Source organism: Eleutherodactylus coqui, chromosome 6, assembly GCF_035609145.1.
Source record: "Eleutherodactylus coqui strain aEleCoq1 chromosome 6, aEleCoq1.hap1, whole genome shotgun sequence".
In the NCBI taxonomy this organism is placed as follows: Eukaryota; Metazoa; Chordata; class Amphibia; order Anura; family Eleutherodactylidae; genus Eleutherodactylus; species Eleutherodactylus coqui.
Window position 1 is genome coordinate 113,813,542 of NC_089842.1, and position 21,103 is coordinate 113,834,644.

General features: G+C 44.0%; 1 protein-coding gene across 1 annotated transcript; it reads left to right on the forward strand.

Annotated features, from left to right (window-relative positions):
- Nucleotides 1–16,620: 16,620 nt before the first annotated feature.
- LOC136571755 (nicotinamide N-methyltransferase-like) lies at nucleotides 16,621–20,713 on the forward strand. The gene is made up of 3 exons (XM_066572387.1): nucleotides 16,621–16,678; nucleotides 18,015–18,222; nucleotides 20,249–20,713. Exons 1-3 carry the CDS (start codon nucleotides 16,621–16,623, stop codon nucleotides 20,670–20,672), a joined length of 690 nt encoding a protein of 229 aa, XP_066428484.1. The 3' UTR covers nucleotides 20,673–20,713.
- Nucleotides 20,714–21,103: the final 390 nt, after the last annotated feature.

Here is a 21,103-nt window from a genome sequence, read left to right on the forward strand (position 1 = left end):
CCCACCTCAAAATCATTCCTGTAGAACAAGTCCCAAACGGCGAATTTTCAAAACTGAAAACTAAAGAAATGTTTTATATTTTCCACTTCAATACCCTAACCCCACACGGCTTTAATGAGACCCTGGAAAAAATCTAAAAAAGTTTTTCTAGTATTTTCTTAAATACAAAGCAGGTCTATATACATTTTTTAGCCTGTTAACAATGAGAACCATTTTTATATATGTTCTCATTTTCTATTCTATTTAATTTTAATTTTAATAATGACATTATTCATTTTAAACATACAATTATTTTAAACACATAATATTTAGCCATAAGCTGTTTTTCCCACTTATAAAATCACTGAAGCAGGACGAACACCAGATGATAAGTTCAAACTATTCACTGTAGGGTTCGATAAAAAAACTAAAATATACTGTAACTTTTAATAAATATTATATTAAAAAGGAACTTGAATCTCAAGTTTCCGAAGGACACACAAAAAACATAAACTAATTGCTTCTTCAGTAGGTAATCCCCACAGAGCTAGTATAATGAGGGATACCGTACTACCTGAAGAGCAAAAAAAGGCTCACATTAACCCCTTAGTGACCAAGCCTGTGTGCGCCTTAATGACCAGGCCAAATTTTGCAAATCTGACATGTGTCACTTTGAGGGCGCCCACCCACTGGCGTTTGCGTTTTCGCTGCGTTTCCCGCGATTTTTCCGCGCGTTTTTCGCGGCGTTTTCGCAGCTTTTCCATTAATTTCCATTGACTTTCATGGGTGCATTAGGAGAAAAATAAGGACACATATGCAATTGACAGTTCCTATGTTAAAAACGCAAACGCAACGCAAAAAAAAGCCAGTGGACAGGAACACATGTTATCTCTATGCCTCTGCAGGAAAAACGCAAAACGCAAAACGCAGGTAAAAAAAACGCCAGTGGGTGCTCGCCCTAACATGGAAAAACACCAGAAAGGTTTTGCATATCCAAGCGATTTTGACATTGTTTTTTCGCCACATGTTGTGCTTCATTTAGGCGGAAAAAATAGACCGATAGAATTTGTGTTTATTTATTAAAAGCGCCAGAATTGGGAAAATTTTATAAAAATCGTCAGTTTTTCACATTTCCAACTGCAATATCTTAAATATGTGCAAACATAATATAGAAATTTTTGCTAAGATTTATATTTCCACCCATTTACTTTATTTTGGGCGCACATTGGAAAAACTTTCGTTTTTTTTAACCATTTAGGAGACGTACAAATTTAACATTACTTTTTAGCATTTTGAGGAACACTTTGTTTTCCTATACTAAGCCAAGATTGGAAAGCCTCATGAGTGTGAGAATAATAGATACCCCCCCCCAAATGACCTCATTTTAAAAACTACACCCCTTAGTGTATTCACTGAGGGGTGTCATGAGTATTTTGACCCCACAGTTTTTTTTCAGGAATTAATTCAATTTAGAGGAGAAAAAGTAAAATTTCATATTTTTGCAAATCTGTCATTTTAAAGACATATTTTTTCCTATAGTTTACTTGAAAATCAGGATTTACACCCCAAAATGGATACCCCTATTTCTCCCGTGTTCAGAAATATACCCATTGTGGGCCTATTGTTATAGGAGTAGTCAGTGTCTTTCAAAACAGAAATTTTGCTTGAAGTCCTTTTAGGCCCCATAGCACACATATAGAGTTCTTGAGCGCCCAAAACCATAGAAAACCCCCACAAATGACCCCATTTTGAAAACTAGACCCCTTAAGGAATTTATCTAGGGGTGTACTGCATATTTTGACCCCACAGTTTTTGAATGAATTCAAACCAAGCAAAAGGAAGAAATTGTGATTTTCGTTTTTTCGGCAATTCTGTCATTTTAAAAACAGCTTTTTTTGTACAGCACACATATGAAGGAAGACTTGCACCTAAAAATGGATACCCCTGTTTGTCCCGTGTTCAGAGACATACCCATTGTGGCCCTAATCTTATGTCTGGATACACAACGGAGCCCAAAATGAAAGGAGCGACCGGTGGCTTTCGGAACACAAATTTTGCTTGAAGTCCTTTTAGGCCACATTGCCCACTTGTAGAGTTCTTGAGCGCCCAAAACCATAGCAAAAACCCCCACAAATGACCCCATTTTGAAAACTAGACCCTTTAAGGAATTTATCTAGGGGTGTACTGCATATTTTGACCCCACAGTTTTTGAATGAATTCAAACCAAGCAAAAGGAAAAAATTGTGATTTTCGTTTTTTCGGCAATTCTGTCATTTTAAAAACAGCTTTTTTTGTACAGCACACATATGAAGAAAGACTTACACCCCAAAATGGATACCACTGTTTGTGCTGTTTTCAGAAATATACCCATTGTGGCCCTAATCTTATGTCCGCATGCACAACGGGGCCCAAAATAAAAGGAGTAATCGGTGGCTTTCAGAACATAGATTTTGCTTGAAGTCCTTTTAGGCCCCATTGCCCACTTGTAGAGTTCTTGAGCGCCCAAAACCATATAGAATCCCCACAAATGACCCCATTTTGAAAACTAGACCCCTTAACGAATTTATCTAGGGATGTACTGCATATTTTGACCCCACAGTTTTTGAATAAATTCAAGCAAAGCAAAAGGAAAAAAATAGGATTTTCATTTTTTGGGCTATTGGGTCAATTTAAAAACAGTTTTTTTTGTACAGCACACATATAAATGAAGGCTTTCACCCCAAAATGGATACCCCTGTTTGTCCCGTGTTCAGAAACATGCCCATTGTGGCCCTAATAGACTTACAGGACCCATGGCTAGGCCTACAATGAAAGGAATACCCGTTGGATTTCAGGGTACCACTGAATAAATTTCAGGCCCCATTGCCCACTTATAGAGCCATTGAGCTGCCAAAACTATAAAGAACCCCCTCAAATGACCCAATTTTGAAAACTAGACCCCTTAACGAATTCATCTAGGGGTGTACTGCGTATTTTGACCCCACAGTATTTGAATGAATCTAAGCAAAGCAGAAGGAAAAAGTTACGATTTTCAATTTTTTTGGCAATTTTTTTCAATTTAAAAACATTTTTTTTGTACAGTGCACATAGGAATGAAGACGTTCACCCCAAAATGGATACCCCCGTTTGTCCCGAGTTCAGAAACATACCCATTGTGGCCCTAATCTACTTACAGGACGCATGGCAAGGCCTATAAAGGACGGAACACCTGTTGGATTTTAGGGCACAACTGAATAAATTCCAGGCCCCATTGCTTATTTGTACAGAATAAAGATTGACTCCCTAAAAATTCCCCCCCCCCCTCCGTGCCCTTTTTGGCGTTCGCAAATCTTAGATAAAAGTAAAAATGTGAACTGTGTAGTATTTCCGAAGACAGGGGTAATTACGGAGGCTGGTTGGAATGGACCCATGGGGCAATAAAACCAGGTATCCCCCCCCCCTCCTCTCATGCTTTTTGGGGGTATGGTATTTTGTGACCTCAGTGGTGGGTATGGGGTGTAAAAAATGGCAATCCGTGAGTCTCCGTAAGCTTGATGAGGTGTAGCGGTCTCACACAGAAGGCGCTCAACAAGGTGCTCCTGGAACTGCAGGAAGGCGAGCGTTCCCGGGGCTTCTTGTAAAATACGTATCACAGGTAGCGGTCTGAATAACGCCGGGTGCAGGCGGAATCCGCTTGCGAAGGCCCACAGCGGATCCCATCTGTGAGCCCGGCTGTGACCCTGCGTACGGCTGCGTAATGTACTGCGCATAACTGCCTACTCACTGCCTATTTCCCGCACCGTCGCTTAGCGATGACGGGGGTACCCGCAGCCCGTATACAACGTAGTTGCGTATGGGCTGCGGGTATATCCACGACCATGGAGCACAATGGGCTCTACGTTGCAAATATCCGCAGTAAAATAGAACCTGCTGCGTTCTCTTTTCTGCGAGTGGATTACGCAATTCCGACCCGCTAATGTGAGCGGAATTGTGTAATCCAATGCGATTGATCTGCGTAATACCGTGGATCAGACGCATGCAGAATCCGTAATTCCTATGCGGTCATGTGAGACCGGCCTAAGGTAGATCGCTACCTTTTTATCACGTGACTGAGGACCGTTCAACGAGGCCACCCGTCGCTGCTCCAGGCTCTCTGTGACCGTTGGTCGCTGGGAGCAAGGAGATTTTAAATTTCCTGGGCTCCCCGACTGCTGCGCATGTGTCCGGCTTTTTGCCGGCAATCGCATGTGCAGAATTCGGGAAGGTCCACGGAGGAAGATAGCGTCGGGGTTCAAATACGCAGGCCTCCGGTAAAAAGTTTCATCTCCTCTCATCGATCGCATCAGTGAGGGGAGATGAAACTTCAAATTTTTTTTTTAACTTTTACGTGATCGCCATTATTGGATAATGGCGAACACGTGACCAGGAACCGCTCACTGCGGACCCCCATTAAATCTCCATGCTCTTGGAGCATGCGCAGAAGACCGGCTTCGGGCCCCGGAGCGGCAGGAGAGCGGGGAGCAGCATGCCGGACCTGGGTGAGTAATTTCAGCTGCTCCGATGGATCCGATCCATCAGAGCAGCTGAATCTTTAACTTTTGTGTACTTTTATTTACTTTTTTTGTGATCGGCACTATTCATTGCATAGCGCCGATCGCAATGCCGGGGGGGGGGGTGTCCGAACAGCCCGGGATGACAGCTCCATGCTGTCAGCGACCCGCGGACACCGACAGCATGGAGCTGTCACGTCCACAGCCCGAGGGGCATTATTCTCTGCAGGAAGCATGTTTTTACGTCCTCAGAGAATAAAGCCCACTTCGGGAGGACGTAAAAACACTATGGGCTGGTCGTTAAGGGGTTAAGTAAAAGACCATATTGCGGCTTGGACGATAGTCAAAGGCTACCCTGTGATGGATATAGTGTAACCACAGCCGTTTACTGAAAGGGTCAACCCCACTAATATATTCAAAATTTAGTCTGAGGTTTCCTTGGTCTATTGTAGACCAAGGAAACCTCAGACTAAATATTGAATATATTAGTTAATATGAGCCTTTTTTTGCTCTTCAGGTAGTACGGTATCCCTCATTATACTAGCTCTGTGGGGATTACCTACTGAAGAAGCAATTAGTTTATGTTTTTTGTGTGTCCTTCGGAAACTTGAGATTCAAGTTCCTTTTTAATATAATATTTATTAAAAGTTACAGTATATTTTAGTTTTTTTCTCGAACCCTACAGTGAATAGTTTTTCCCACTTATAAGTCTAGATCTCAGTCATGGTAGAAACAGCTGAACCAATAGAGCAATGTTTTTTACATATTAAGTGGCTATATAACCTGACTGAAAGCCTTCACAGCAGCTTTGCAGGCTTCACGCTCAGCACTTCAACTTCTATGTGAAGTCCTGAATGGGGAGTAGAACTACGAGTCTACGATCCAGCAATGGTTTTTAATAGAGATGAGCGAGCACCAAAATGCTCGGGTGCTCGTTACTCGGGACGAACTTTTCGCGATGCTCGAGGGTTCGTTTCGAGTAACGAACCCCATTGAAGTCAATGGGCGACTCGAGCATTTTTGTATATCGCTGACGCTCGCTAAGGTTTTCATTTGTGAAAACCTGGGAAATTCAAGAAAGTGATGGGAACGACACAGAAACGGATGGGGCAGGCGAGGGGCTACATGTTGGGCTGCATCTCAAGTTCCCAGGTCCCACTATTAAGCCACAATAGTGGCAATAGTGAGACACCCCCCCCCCCCCCGCACTGTCAGCGTAAAGATCGTTCTCCTCTGCCACAGCTGTAACAGCTGTGGCAGAGAAGAACGATGTTAGCCCATTGAATTCAAGGGAGCCGGCAATACAGATTGATCAAGAGATGTGTAAAAAAAAAATATATACTTACCTTGTCCCGGCAGAACGATGTTAGCCTATTGAATTCAATGGAGCCGGCTTTACAGCCGGCTCCATTGAAAGCAATGGGCTGCCGGCGATCGCGGGATGAATTGTCGGGAAGGGCTTAAATATATAAGCCCTTCCCTGCAATTCATCGAGAAATGTGTAAAAATAAAAAAAATATATATAGTCACCTGGTCCCGGCAGACGGAGTTCAGCGCGGCTGGCTGCAGTCCTCCTGAACTGCTCTGAACAGCTGTGAGTAGTATTCAGCAGCCGGGGATATAAAATCCCCGCCTGCTTGATGAGCTGCCTCAGATTGGTCACAGCCTTACCAATCAGAGGCAGATCTCACTCACACCCATTCATGAATTCATGAATGGGTGAGTGAGTGCTGCCTCTGATTGGCTCAGGGGCAGCTCTCAGCTGAACTCCGTCTGCCGGGACCAGTGAGTATATATATTTTTTTTATTTTTACACATTTCTGGATGAATTGCAGGGAAGGGCTTATATATTTAAGCCCTTCCCGACAATTCATCCCGTGATCACCGGCAGCCCATTGCTTTCAATGCAGCCGTCTGTATTGCCGGCTCCATTGAATTCAATGGGCTAACATCGTTCTGCCGGGACAAGGAGAGTATATATATATATATTTTTTTTTTACACATTTCTGGATGAATTGCAGGGAAGGTCTTATATATTTAAGCCCTTCCCGACAATTCATCCCGCGATTGCCGGCAGCCCATTGCTTTCAATAGAGCTGGCTGTATTGCCGGCTCCATTGAATTCAATGGTCAGTGCTCGTTTAATCGAGACGAGTACCGCGTGGTGCTCGTCTCGAGTAACGAGCATCTCGAGCACCCTAATACTCGAACGAGCATCAAGCTCGGACGAGTATGCTCGCTCATCTCTAATAACCATCCATCAAATACACTTTATTCATTTATGATGACCATGTAGACCAATATTATTATACCTTATTATATGGTCAATGTTGACCGCGAAACTCAATTACCATTATGTTAATATTGCACATTTTTATTCTTTTTATCCTATCTAGCTGTTTTATTAATTTGACTCAACACTTTTCCAATCATATCAAACTAACTCATTGTCTCAATACATAGCACAACACCATTCCCTTTTATATATGATCATATCTCCAGTACAAGGCGTAACTCTGTGATAACACGTCACCATATCACATGTGCGTGTTACTCCTCCTAACATATCACATGATCGTTATGCCACGATTCAACCATGTGACAGCATGTTACTATGTTCAGATTATATCCACTCCCCCCAATGTATCACGTGATCACTATGACACGATCATGTGACAGTGCGTCATTACGCCTACAGCCGCGTCACATGACACGTCCGAATGACGCTCCAGTAACTCCCCTATGAGACGCAACCACGTGACCATACGTCACTACGCACGTTCTAACAATCTTCCTATGAGACGTAACCACGTGAGTACACGTCACCGCGCAAGACGTAAATGTCACGTGACGCCTACGGTGAATCCGGAAACCTTACTTGCTGCACCCGCACTTATCTTGTCAGGTAATTTTAAATTTTATACATATATGAAGGATTTTTAACATAATGTATATTTGAAAAAGGCCCCAGGCCGAAACGCATTGTATATCATTGTGAGTATTAAACTGTGGAACTTTCATCGCTGCCGGTATCCACTGACTTTGTAATACGCCATCCGGGATTAGAAGGGGCCTGCACATAGGCGCCTCCACGAAGTAAGTTATACAACTTATTATTTTATCTTGCCAAATTTTCTTGCCTGGTCGAGCGCTGAGGTTTTTTCTTCTTTTGTTTGAATACAATGTAATTGTCACATTGTGCTTAAGGGACCTGTAGTTCTGTGGGTTTCCAGCAGCACACTTGCACAGGTGTGGGATGATTTAGCTGGCTGCATGTGTATTGCTCCAGTCTGCCAATTTCCACCGGTCTGCTACACATAAATGCCAGCATCACTTGCTAGAGGGAGCTGGACATTTATCTTTCTCATCATTCCCTCTCAGAACACTGGTGTTTGGAGTCATGCATATGTTGCTTACTGTTGCTTCATGCATGAGGATTTCAGTGGGATTCCCTTGTCTGTTTATATAAACAGTGTCCTGTTCAGCTTGTATGCTATTTACCATCTATGGTGAGCCAGGCACCTCGGTTCCAGCGTGGGGCTGCCCCTATTTAGACAATCGCCCTGCTTACAGCCAGGACTCCCTGTGGTTTGAGTTTTCTCATTAGGGTAGGAACTTACAAGATAACAAGGACCCTTGTCATGGGTTCATGAGCTTAAGTATCTTGGCCAAAAATATGACCCAATACCTCATAGTATTTTTTTGCTATTCCATCTACTTATACGTTTAGTATTCTTGGTAAGGGTTTTAGCATTTGTCATTTGTTGTTGAATGTCTGCTCACAAGTCTCATTTACTGTTCAGTCTGTTTCAGTGTCCGTTTAAATGAATTCTTCTCCTATTTGTGTTTGTCCTGGGCATGGTGTGAATTATGCTCAAGTTGGACATGATGGTAATGCATTACAATGGTATTGCATTATGCAAAATAAGAACTCAAATGATCACAAGTTCAAGACTCCTATGGGGACTAAAAATAACTAAAATAAAGGCTTTTTATTATTCTAAAAAATAATTAAAAGTTTAAAAAAACTTTTACCAGTCATTGCATCAAAATATAATTCAATTTACAAAATGTAAAAACTGGTATTGCTGCATTCATAAGGGTCTAGTTTATTAAAACATCACATAATTAATCCTGCATGGTGAACATTGTAAGAAACAAAATGCAATGCAAAATTGTGCTTTCTTTGATCACCTCCAAAAAAAGTTAATAAACTGCCATAAAAGCTTTAATGTACCCCAAAATCATACCAAGAAAAACTAGATCACCATGCAAAAAATAAGCCATTACACAGCCCTGTTAGATTTTGTTTTAAAGTTATGGGAGTTAATAGATGGCAATAGAAAGCAATAGTTTTTTTTATAAAAAGAAGTATTTTTTTGAAGTAGTACTAGATAGAAAACTCTATAAATTTGATATTGCTGCAATTGTATGACCCACAGACTAAATATAACATCTAATTTGTTACTGTGTGCTGAGTGCCATAAAAACAACCCCCTCCAAAATGGTGCAATTACATTATTTCTCATTTCGCCCAACTTAAAAATATGTTTTAAAGTTTTCCAATATATTATATGTCATGTTAAATGTTGCTAGCTAAAAATGCAACTCATCCTGCAAAAAAAGCCCTTATGTAGATATGTCACAGAAAAAAATATATTAAAAAGATGATTTTTTTAAAAGTGGAAATACCAGAACAGCAGAATGTGACCTGGACATAGGAGCATCAGTGACTCTTGGTTATGAAAGGGTTAAATACACTCATCTTTATATATATATATATATATATATATATATATATATATATATATATATATATATATATATATATATATATATATATATATACTCATGGGTGCATGCTGGTTTTGTCTTTTTTCCCACTTTGATATTTATTCTACACCATGATCAATGAGTTGCAGGGGGACAAGTGGACAGCTGCACCCCTGGTTATTGATGATACATAAAGTGAAATAACACCATGCCATCATCTTAGCATCTCACGTTTTAGTAATTGTTGAAGATATTTGGATGGTTCTGGTCACACTAGCATTTTGAGCCTCCTTTCTCCTTTTCTCTTACTGTAACCAGAAGACTTCAAGGTCACCCAGCAGTCCGCTCTTTCTGAGAAAAATTAATGGCATTGCCATACTGTAGGAAAGCTTTGGTGGTCCTGCACTTAAAAAGGGCTATTTACTTGAGACTACCCATTATCATCTACTCTACTATGCAATTTTAAGTCAAAAGTAGAGATGAGCGAGCACCAAAATGCTCGGGTGCTCGTTACTCGGGACGAAAATTTCGCGATGCTAGAGGGTTCATTTCGAATAACGAACCCCATTGAAGTCAATGGGCAACCCGAGCATTTTTGTATATCGCCGATGCTCGCTAAGGTTTCCATTTGTGAAAATCTGGGCAATTCAAGAAAGTGATGGGAACGACACAGCAACGCATAGGGCAGGCGAGGGGTGACATGTTGGGCTGCATCTCAAGTTCCCAGGTCCCACTATTAAGCCACAATAGCGGCAAGAGTGGGCTCCCTCCTCTCCCCTCCCAACAATTTTTACTTCTGAAAAGTCCTCATTAGCAATGCATCCGTGTGCACCCACAGCATGGGTGGCTCCCTGGAACCCACTAGGGGTACAAAAATATATCCCATTGCAGTGCCCTGGACAGCAGAGCTAACGTCTGATTAAATACAGGTGGGGTTCGGCCCAAACTGCATGCCCCAGTCAGGCTCGAGTTTTTTATAAGTATACACAGGCACGTACATCTCCCTAATGGGAAGTCCATGTGCACCGACAGCATGGGTGGGTCCCAGGAAGCCACCAGCGGTACATAAATATAACCCATTGCAGTGCCCAGCACAGCTGATGTAACGTCAGCTTTAATGCAGGTGGGCAAAAAATTAATTGGATTACACTGTAGGCGTGGGCCCAAAACAATTGGTGTACCAACAGTACTAATGTACCTCAGAAACATTGCCCTTGCCCAACCAAGAGGGCAGGTGAAACCCATTAATCGCTTTGGTTAATGTGGCTTAATTTGTAACTAGGCCTGGAGGCAGCCCAGTTAAAATAAAAATTGGTTCAGGTGCAAGTTTCAACGCTTTAATGAGCATTGAAACGTATAAAAATTGTTTACAAAAATTATATGACTGAGCCTTGTGGGCCTAAGAAAAATTGCTCGTTCGGCGTGATTACGTGAGGTTTCAGGAGGAGGAGCAGGAGGAGGAGGATGAATAGAATACACAGATTGATGAAGCTAAAAGGTCCCCGTTTTTGATGGTGATAGAGAACGATGCTTCCATCCGCGGGTGCAGCCTACGTATTGTTTAGGTATCGCTGCTGTCCGCTGGTGGAGAAGAGAAGTCTGGGGAAATCCAGGCTTTGTTCATCTTGATGAGTGTAAGCCTGTCGGCACTGTCGGTTGACAGGTGGGTACGCTTATCCGTGATGATTCCCCCAGCCGCACTAAACACCCTCTCTGACAAGACGCTAGCCGCAGGACAAGCAAGCACCTCCAGGGCATACAGCGCGAGTTCAGGCCACGTGTCCAGCTTCGACACCCAGTAGTTGTAGGGGGCAGAGGCGTAACCGAGGACGGTCGTGCGATCGGCTACGTACTCCCTCACCATCCTTTTACAGTGCTCCCGCCGACTCAGCCTTGACTGGGGAGCGGTGACACAGTCCTGCTGGGGAGCCATAAAGCTGGCAAAGGCCTTGGAGAGTGTTCCCCTGCCTGTGCTGTACATGCTGCCTGATCTCTGCGCCTCCCCTGCTACCTGGCCCTCGGAACTGCGCCTTCTGCCATTAGCGCTGTCGGATGGGAATGTTACCATCAGATTGTCCGCCAGGGTCCTGTGGTATAGCATCACTCTCGAACCCCTTTCCTCTTCGGGTATGAGAGTGGAAAGGTTCTCCTTATACTGTGGGTCGAGCAGTGTGTACACCCAGTAATCCGTAGTGGCCAGAATGCGTGTAACGCGAGGGTCACGAGAAAGGCATCCTAACATGAAGTCAGCCATGTGTGCCAGGGTACCTGTACGCAACACACGGCTGTCCGCACTAGGAAGATCACTTTCAGGATCCTCCTCCTCCTCCTCCTCAGCCTCCTCCTCAGGCCATAAACGCTGAAAGGATGACAGGCAAGCAGCATGGGTACCCTCAGCAGTAGGCCAAGCTGTCTCTTCCCCCTCCTCCTCATGCTCCTTCCCCTCCTCCTCCTCCTCAACACGCTGAGATATAGACATGAGGGTGCTCTGACTATCCAGCGACATACTGTCTTCATCCGCCTCCGTTTCAGAGCGCAAAGCGTCTGCCTTTATGCTTTGCAGGGAACTTCTCAAAAGGGCATAGCAGAGGAACGGTGACGCTAATGATTGCAGCATCCCCGCTCACCATCTGGGTAGACTCCTCAAAGTTTCCAAGGACCTGGCAGATGGCTGCCAACCAGGCCCACTCTTTATGTAAATAATTGAGGAGGCTGACTCCCACTGCGCCGCCCATGTTGGAGTTGGTAGAGTTCCACCGTGTGGGCACGTCGCACAGCAGTCGGTGCACTGGCAGATTAAACCGATGTTGCAGGGTGCGCAGGGTGGCAGCGTCCGTGTTGGACTTGCGGAAATGTGCGCTGAGCCGGCGCACCTTTCCGAGCAGGTCTGACAAGTGTGGGTAGCTTTTCAGAAAGCGCTGAACCACCAAATTAAAGTCATGGGCCAGGCATGGCACGTGCGTGAGGCTGCCAAGCTGCAGAGCCGCCACCAGGTTGCGGCCGTTGTCTCACATGACCATGCCCGGCTGGAGGCTCAGCGGCGAAAGCCGCAAGTCGGTCTGCTCTGTCAGACCCTGCAGCAGTTCGTGGGCCGTGTGCCTCTTCTCTCCTAAGCTGAGTAGTTTCAGCACGGCCTGCTGATTCTTGCCCACCGCTGTGCTTCCACGCCGCACGACACCGACTGCTGGCGACGTGCTGCTGCTGCTGACACATCTTGATTGCGAGACAGAGGTTGCGTTGGAGGAGGAGGAGGAGGGTGGTTTAGTGGAGGAAGCATACACTGCCGCAGATACCAGCACCGAGCTGGGGCCCGCAATTCTGGGGGTGGGTAGGACGTGAGTGGCCCCAGGCTCTGACTCGGTCCCAGCCTCCACTAAATTCACCCAATGTGCCGTCAGGGAGATATAGTGGCCCTGCCCACCTGTGCTTGTCCACGTGTCTGTTGTTAAGTGGACCTTGGCAGTAACCGCGTTCGTGAGAGCGCGTACAATGTTGCGGGAGACGTGGTCGTGCAGGGCTGGGACGGCACATCGGGAAAAGTAGTGGCGACTGGGAACCGCCGCCATCATGCTTTTGAAAGCCTCCGTTTCCACAAGCCTATACGGCAGCATCTCCAGGCTGATCAATTTGGCTATGTGCATGTTTAACGCTTGAGCGTGCGGGTGCGTGGCGGCGTACTTGCGCTTGCGCTCAAACACTTGCGCTACCGACGTCTGGACGGTGCGCTTAGAGACATTGGTGGATGGGGCCGAGGACAGCGGAGGTAAGGGTGTGGGTGCAGGCCAGGAGACGGTAGTGCCTGTGTCCTCAGAGGGGGGTTGGATCTCAGTGGCAGGTTGGGGCACAGGGGGAGAGGCAGTGGTGCAAACTGGAGGCAGTGAACGGCCTTCATCCCACCTTGTGGGGTGCTTGGCCATCATTTGCCTGTGCATGCTGGTGGTATTACGAGTAGAGCAGAAACAGAACACTGTAATTAAAGGTGCCGCTTATTGGCCTGTATTTGGAGGCTTACTTCGCTTACGGAACGCACAGCAGAGCCAGGAAAGAATTTTGCGCAAGCCTGCTGTAACACTTAGCCGGCTGCGTATTAATTAGGACTACTACCAGCAGCAGAGACGCAGTACACTCAGGACAGTCACAGGCAGCCCAAATAGAATGTTTTTTCCCAAATGTTTTTGGAAAAGCCCACTGCCTATATACACATTATATCTCTTTCACTGTCCCTGCCTCACCACTACTGGCCCTGGACTATGTAAAATTACTGCAGACTGTTTCCCTCTGGACAGGATGACAGCGGTGATGTGACGGGCAACGCAGAGCCAGGAAAGAATTTTGCGCAAGCCTGCTGTAACACTTAGCTGGCTGTGTATTAATTAGGACTACTACCCCCAGCAGAGGCGCAGTACACTCAGGACGGTCACAGGCAGCCCAAATAGAATGTTTTTTCCCAAATTTTTTTGGAAAAGCCCACTGCGTATATACACAGTATATCTCTTTCACTGTCCCTGCCTCACCACTACTGGCCCTGGACTTTGAAAAATTACTGCAGACTGAGGACGCAATGCTCTGCACGGCCAATATACAAAAAAAAAAGTGCAACACTGCAAAAAGCAGCCTCAACAGTACTGCACACGGTCAGATGTGGCCCTAAGAAGGACTGTTGGGGTTCTTGAAGCCTAAAATAACTCCTAACACTCTCCCTATAGCAGCTCCACCATCAGCAGCACTTTCCCTGAGCTATGTCAGAATGCCTCTGTGGCGAGCCGCGGGAGGTGCCGATTTATATACTCGGGTGACACTTGATCTCGCCAGCCACTCACTGCAGGGGGTGTATAGGGCTTGAACGTCGCAGGGGGAAGTTGTAATGCCTTCCCTGTCTTTCTGTTGGCCAGGAAAGCGCGCTAATGTCTCAGAGATGAAAGTGAAAGTAACTCGAACATCGGGTGGCGCTCGCCTCTAGTAACGAGCATCTCAAACACGCTAATACTCGAACGAGTATCAAGCTCGGACGAGTACGTTCGCTCATCTCTAGTCAAGAGCAATCACAAAGATTGTCTATCATTTTGGAGGATCTGTCCTCTACTGCATTGCTAGGGTAATCTGTTAATTTGAAAGGGCACTGTCATGCTGAATTTTCCATGTGGTTGTGCTGCATGGAAATTGAACAGTTACTGTCATGGTTCCTCACTAGAGATGAGCGAACGTGCTCGTAATGAGTACTTACGCACCCGAGTACCGCCATTTTCGAGTACTTCAGTACTCGCGCGTAAAGATTCGGGGGGCGCCGTGGCGGCACGGGGGGTAGCAGTGGGGAGTGGGGGGGGGAGGGAGAGAGAGAGGGCTCCCCCCTGTTCCCCGCTGCATCCCCCTGCACCGCCGCGCCTCTCCCCGCCCCCCGCCGCCCCCCGAATCTTTACGCGCGAGTACTGAAGTACTCGAAAATGGCGGTACTCGGGTGCGTAAGTACTCATTACGAGTACGTTCGCTCATCTCTATTCCTCACAGATTACAGCTGATTGCTGTAATGCTGCAGGTCCTGGAAGGGTGATACTTATGATCTTATTGTCAAGGGAATCTTCTAACAAGTACGGATTGATCAAAGTGTAGAACCACTTTAGTGTGGTTTTAAGAAGTATTAGATAAAAGGAGTTGTCTGGCTATAATAAGATTGTTTAAAACTAGATCCAAATATGGTAAAACAATAAAAACAGCGGTACTTACCCATCCTCTTCCTCAGCGATCCAGTGTTGCAGACCTGTGGTCCACAAAGTCTTCGTTTAAAAAAGTGCTACCAGCTGACCACTACTGGGAGCTGGGACATTTCAGCTGGGAGATCGGCACATGCCAGCTGCGGTCTCTGATTAGTAGCTGTTCCTAAGCAAAGACCAGAAGGATCTCAGGACTGTAGCAGTGAATCACTAAGCCAGTGAATCCACGTAACAGTTGCCTCGTCAATGCCATATTTGGTTATTCTTTCAATAAGGTTCATATGAAATACTTTGTCAAATGCTTTGCTAATGTCAAAATATACTATATCAGTTTCATTTCACTGATCAAACTAGTCCGTGATTCTGTCATAGAAGACAATTAAATTGGTCTAGCATGACTTGTTTATTACAAACCCATGCTGGCTCTGGTTAATTACTATATTCTTACTATATTCTTACCCAAGCACTTGCATACATGCTGTTTAATAATTTCTTCAAAGGTATTTCCCACTATAGAAGTTAGGCTCACAGGCCTGTAGTTGCCTTAGTCCACCTTCTTCCCTTTTTTTGAAGATAGGCACAGCATTTGGCCTTCTTTAATCTTCTGGAACTCCTGTTCTCAAGGAATTTTCAAAGATTGAGGGGAGTGGTTCAGTAATTACTTCTGCTGCTTCCTACAGTATCCGATGATTAAATTCATATGGACCCTGAGAATTGAATTCATTTAAGTTAGCTAAGCATTCCCTCACCATTTTCTGCCTATAGATGGCCTGCATTCTATTATTCCTTCAATAGTACAGGGGAAATCAGTTTATGTTACATTTACTTCCTGAGAAAAAATGAATATGAAATAGGAATTTAAAGGTTCTGCCTTCTCAACATAATTTTTAACCAATTCACAGTTTTCATCCTGTAAACATTCTATGGCATCTTTGAATTTTCTTTTGCTTTTGATATACCCCAAATAATCCCATTTATTGCTTTTGGCCTTTCTAGCAAGACTCAATTCAATATCAGCTTTAGCTATTCTGACACTTGCACTACAGTTTTTGCAGACTGCATTATATTCTTTAGATATGTCCCACTCTATCCATTTGATAAACCGATTTTCTTCCTTTTTAGCATGTATTTAAGTTCTGTGTTCATCCATCCTGGTCTCCTTAAATACTTCCTATTCTTCCTTTTTTTTAGGGATTGTTAACAGTTGTGCTTTGAGAATCTCATTTTGGAACATATCCCCACCTTCTTGTACATTTCTGTCCAAAAGTTTCTGTGATGCCTATGACATCACATTTCTTTTCCTGTGTTATGAGCTCTAATTCTCCTTATTTGTTTCCCATGCTCTGTGCATTTGTATAGAAACATTTTATTTTGATGGGTGTCTCTTGCTCCTCTACTTTCCTTCCGAATGTTTTGTCTTTGTTCTTTCTTTCGACTTCTAATAGCAAGATTCACAATTTTTACTAATTAGTTGTATATTATTCCTGGCCTTTCACTTCCCTTCTCATATTATTCAAGTGTAAAGCTCTCCTGATGAGTGTAGCAAAGCACCTACCAAATATATGCTTTCCTGTCTTTGCAAGGTGCCACCCATCTCTAGCAAGGAGTCTATCCTGTAGGTAATTCACTCCATGGTCTTGAAATCCAAATCTTTGCTGATGGCACAGTTGACCATTTGGAAGTTCTTTGGTAGAAATTGAAAGAAAACATATTTATTCATATAATGTTTATGAATATACACACAACAAATTGAGGCATGTGGGGAAACCACTGTTACTCCATTGTCCAACAAATACGTGGAGCAAGCTCTGCATGAGGGTTTAACATTAGAGATGAGCGAGCATACTCGTCCGAGCTTGATGCTCATTCGAGTATTAGGATGCTCGAGATGCTCGTTACTTGAGACGAGCACCACGCGGTACGCGTCTCGATTAAACGAGCACTGACCATTGAATTCAATGGAGCCGGCAATACAGCCGGCTCCATTGAAAGCAATGGGCTGCCGGCGAGCGCGGAATGAATTTTCGGGAAGGGCTTAAAAATATAAGCCCTTACCTGAAAATCATCCAGAAATGTGTAAAAATTAAAAAAAAATGTATACTCACCTTTCCGCTGCAGCCGGAGTTCAGCCGCGTCTGGCCGGCAGTTCTCCTGAACTGCTCTGAGTAGTATTCAGCAGTCGGGGATTTAAAATCCCCGCCTGCTGAATGAGCTGCCTCTGATTGGTCACAGCCTTACCAATCAGAGGCAGCTCTCACTCACCCATTCATGAATTCATGAATGGGTGAGTGCTGCCTCTGATTGGCTCAGCGCAGGAACCAATCAGGGGCAGCACTCACTCACCCATTCATGAATTCATGAATGGGTGAGTGAGAGCTACCTCTGATTGGTGAGGCTGTGACCAATCAGGGGCAGCTCATTCAGCAGGCGGGGATTTTAAATCTCTGGCTGCTGAATACTACTCAGAGCAGTTCAGGAGAACTGCCGGCCAGACTATATTTTTAATCCCTTCCCGAAAATTCATCCCACGCTCGCTGGCAGCCCATTGCTTTCAATGGAGCCAGCTGTATTACCGGATCCATTGAATTCAATGGGCTAACATCGTTCTTCTCTGCCACAGCTGTTACAGCTGTGGCAGAGGAGAACGATCTTTATGCTGACAGTGCGGGGGGGGGGGGGGGTCTCACTCTTGCCACTATTGTGGCTTAATAGTGAGACCTCGGAGCCTGAAATGCAGCGCTGCATGTTGCTCCTCGCCTGCCTTATCCATTTCTGTGTTTTTTACATGACTTTGGTGATTTGCTAAGATTTTCACAAATGAAAACCTTGGCGGAGCACCAGTCATATACAAAAATGCTCGAGTCGCCCATTGACTTCAAAGGGGTTCGTTACTCGGAACAAACTCTCGAGCATCACTGAAATTTCGACTCGAGACTCGCGTAACGAGCACTCGAGCATTTTGGTGCTCACTCATCTCGATTTATATTACTGTAGATGCTTCAATATTTGCAATTTATTTTTACAGGTCACATTAAAGGAGAGATCTTGGTTGACTTCAGCATTGGTCCCTTGATTCATCATTTGTATGCGGCCTGTGAGTTTTTCAAGCACATTATAGTGCTGAAGGCCAGAGACAGATGCATCCTGGAGCTGAAAAGATGGCTGGACACACGTACAGGAGCATTTCATTGGGGCCATGCCACACAGCTTCATGTAGACACAGAGGGAAACAGGTGAAATATTTTATCAAATATTAGGGGAAAACCTGCTGTCATTGTAATCATTGCAACCATACAAATAATATGAAGTAGATCTAGGGAATGTTTAGGCAATATATCTTCTATCTACTTTATATTATAACACAGTAAAATGATATTTTAGGCTGAAAATAGACTTGTGTCCATCCAGTTTAGCCTATTTTCCTGCAATGTTGATCCAGAGGAAGGCAAAAAACCTCAATGAGGTAGAAGCGATAGGTAGAACAACACCCTGAACCAATAACCCCTCTGTAGTAATCAGTGACTATAACATGTAATATTGACTACAACATGCAATAGGTTATGGGAAAGATATCTGTATTGACCTCTGATATACTTACACATAGTTATTAGGTCGCCCACTCAGCTATCTCTTTTAAAGTAAATAACCCCAATTTTGATCATTCCATTAGTTACCGGTCTTTGAACCTATTCAAGCTCTGATAAGTATCTCTTGAGTACCAGTGCCCAAAATTGTACACAATAATCCATGTGTAGTCTGATCAGTAATTCATAAATTGGAAAAACAATGTTCTTGTCATGTGTCCCTAGATCCCTTTTAATTCATGCCATGATCCTATTTAACTCGGCAGCAGCTACCTGAGACTTGTTGATCCAGTTAGGTTTGCAGTGAATTAAAATCTTAAAGGGGTTGTCCCGCGAAAGCAAGTGGGGGTATACACTTCTGTATGGCCATATTAATGCACTTTGTAATGTACATCGTGCATTAATTATGAGCCATACAGAAGTTATTCACTTACCTGCTCCGTTGCTGGCGTCCCTGTCTCCATGGTGCCGTCTAATTTCAGCGTCTAATCTCCATATTAGACGCGCTTGCGCAGTCCGGTCTTCTCCCTTCTGAATGGGGCCGCTCGTGCTGGAAAGCTGCTCCTCGTAGCTCCGCCCCGTCACGTGTACCGATTCCAGCCAATCAGGAGGCTGGAATCGGCAATGGAACGCACAGAGCCCACGGTGCACCATGGGAGAAGACCTGCGGTCCACCGTGGGTGAAGATCCCGGCGGCCATCTTCGCAAGGTAAGTAAGAAGTCACCGGAGCGCGGGGATTCGGGTAAGTACTATGCGGTTTTTTTTTAAACCCCTGCATCGTGTTTGTCTCGCGCCGAACGGGGGGGCTATTAAAAAAAAAAAAACGTTTCGGCGCGAGACAACCCCTTTAATGTCCTTTTTCATGTTAATAAGATGGTACAATATCTCTGCAGCGCCACCTATTGGATGGCAACATTCCTTCAAATCATTGAATGACTTTTTAACAAGTCTGGAAAACAATAATTGGGAATAGAAAACCAAGCCAGAAAACCTTACACAGACAGCTGTTTCAGGGTGTTTGCCCCTCATCAGTGCACAGTAGGTTTCTGGCTTGGCTGGTGAGAGGCCTGTGACGTTGGTCAAAAGGGGTGACACCCTTTTTGATCCGCTTTTTCATGATAGTTTTGCCCAGTGGCTTCCCATTTAGTGTGTACTGGTAGCTTTTTTTACCTGCCCATGTGCATAACCATATACTTATCAGTGTTAAACCTCATTTGCCATTTTTCTGCCCAAACTTATCCAGATCCATTTTCAATTGTATGATATCCTCTCTTGTGTTAATTACTTCACAGTTTTTTTCATCTGCAAATGTTGATATTTTACTGTGCAATCCTTCTACCAGGTCAATAATATACTAAAAAGAAGTGGGTCCAACACATTTCTAATGCTAGTTTATTCCAGATCTCATTTCAGAAGTCAATAGTAAAATCAAAATTTAGCTACTCAGACAAATATTCTCCATCATGGTTCCTTGTATAATAATAGTTACTGTTGGAAGTGCACAGTATAAGCCTGTCACTTAGTACACTGGTCTTGGTTGAATTCAAATCTTTCTACCAGTACTGGGAGCCAACAATCTACAGATTACTGATCTATAGACCTACTGCTGAGCTTTAATACCCATGGTGATGATGATGGGATAATTACTTTCTTCATTTTTCCCATTTGTTTCAGAGACCAGTTACAGGACAAAGAAGAAAAAATGAGATCAGCAGTTCAACATGTTATAAAATGTGACTTTGAGAAAGAAAATATAATAGAACCGCTGGACCTACCACTAGCCGATTGTATTATCAGTGTTGGCCTTCTAGATGTTATCTCCAAAGACCATGATGATTACAGGGGATATCTCAGGAAGTTCTCAAGGCTCATGAAACCTGGGGGACACCTCATATTAATTGGGTGTTTAGACACAACATATATCACAATCCAAAAAGACAAGTTCCATGTTCTCAGATATGATGAGGATTTTGCCAGGAAAGCTCTAGTTGGAGAAGGCTTTGTTATTGATTGCTGTAAGGTTAAGGAGACAAAAGTTGTGAGTGACCTTTGTGACTACAAGGGCATCATATTCATTGCTGCTTACAAGGAGAAGTAGAGAATTAATTTTAAATGTGCGAGTTAATAGTTCATATGTAAATTTTAAAATAGGATTTAATCCTGTATGATCGAACTCGCCTACAGAATTCATAGAAAATTCTATTAATGTGCCTAAAGGTGTCTGTTATTTGCGAATATTTAATAGTGTAATTTAAACTTACAGTTTCATCATTGCAGCATGATGTGAGTGCTGGGAAGCAAGAGTCGAATGTATTCATGAAATATAAGTTCGCCCACCCTCCAGAATCTGATTGACAGCCTTCTTCCTTTGACAGTTTTCTCTCAATACACAGTAAATCAGCAGTGGAAGATGCCTGTATCTCATATATACATCTGACTTCAGTTTTATAGAAATGGCATTGTGCTGATATGATTAAACTGTGAATTTAACTAAACTACAGCATATTCACAAATTACAGACACACTGGA

Bases quoted from the DNA above. Each gene is read 5' to 3' on its own strand.
- LOC136571755 (XM_066572387.1), top strand. From the start codon at position 16,621: ATGGTCTTGAAATCCAAATCTTTGCTGATGGCACAGTTGACCATTTGG. The intron at 16,679-18,014 runs GTAGAAATTGAA...TTATTTTTACAG, and splicing joins GACCATTTGGAAGTTCTTTG to GTCACATTAAAGGAGAGATC. The intron at 18,223-20,248 runs GTGAAATATTTT...CATTTGTTTCAG, and splicing joins GTAGACACAGAGGGAAACAG to AGACCAGTTACAGGACAAAG.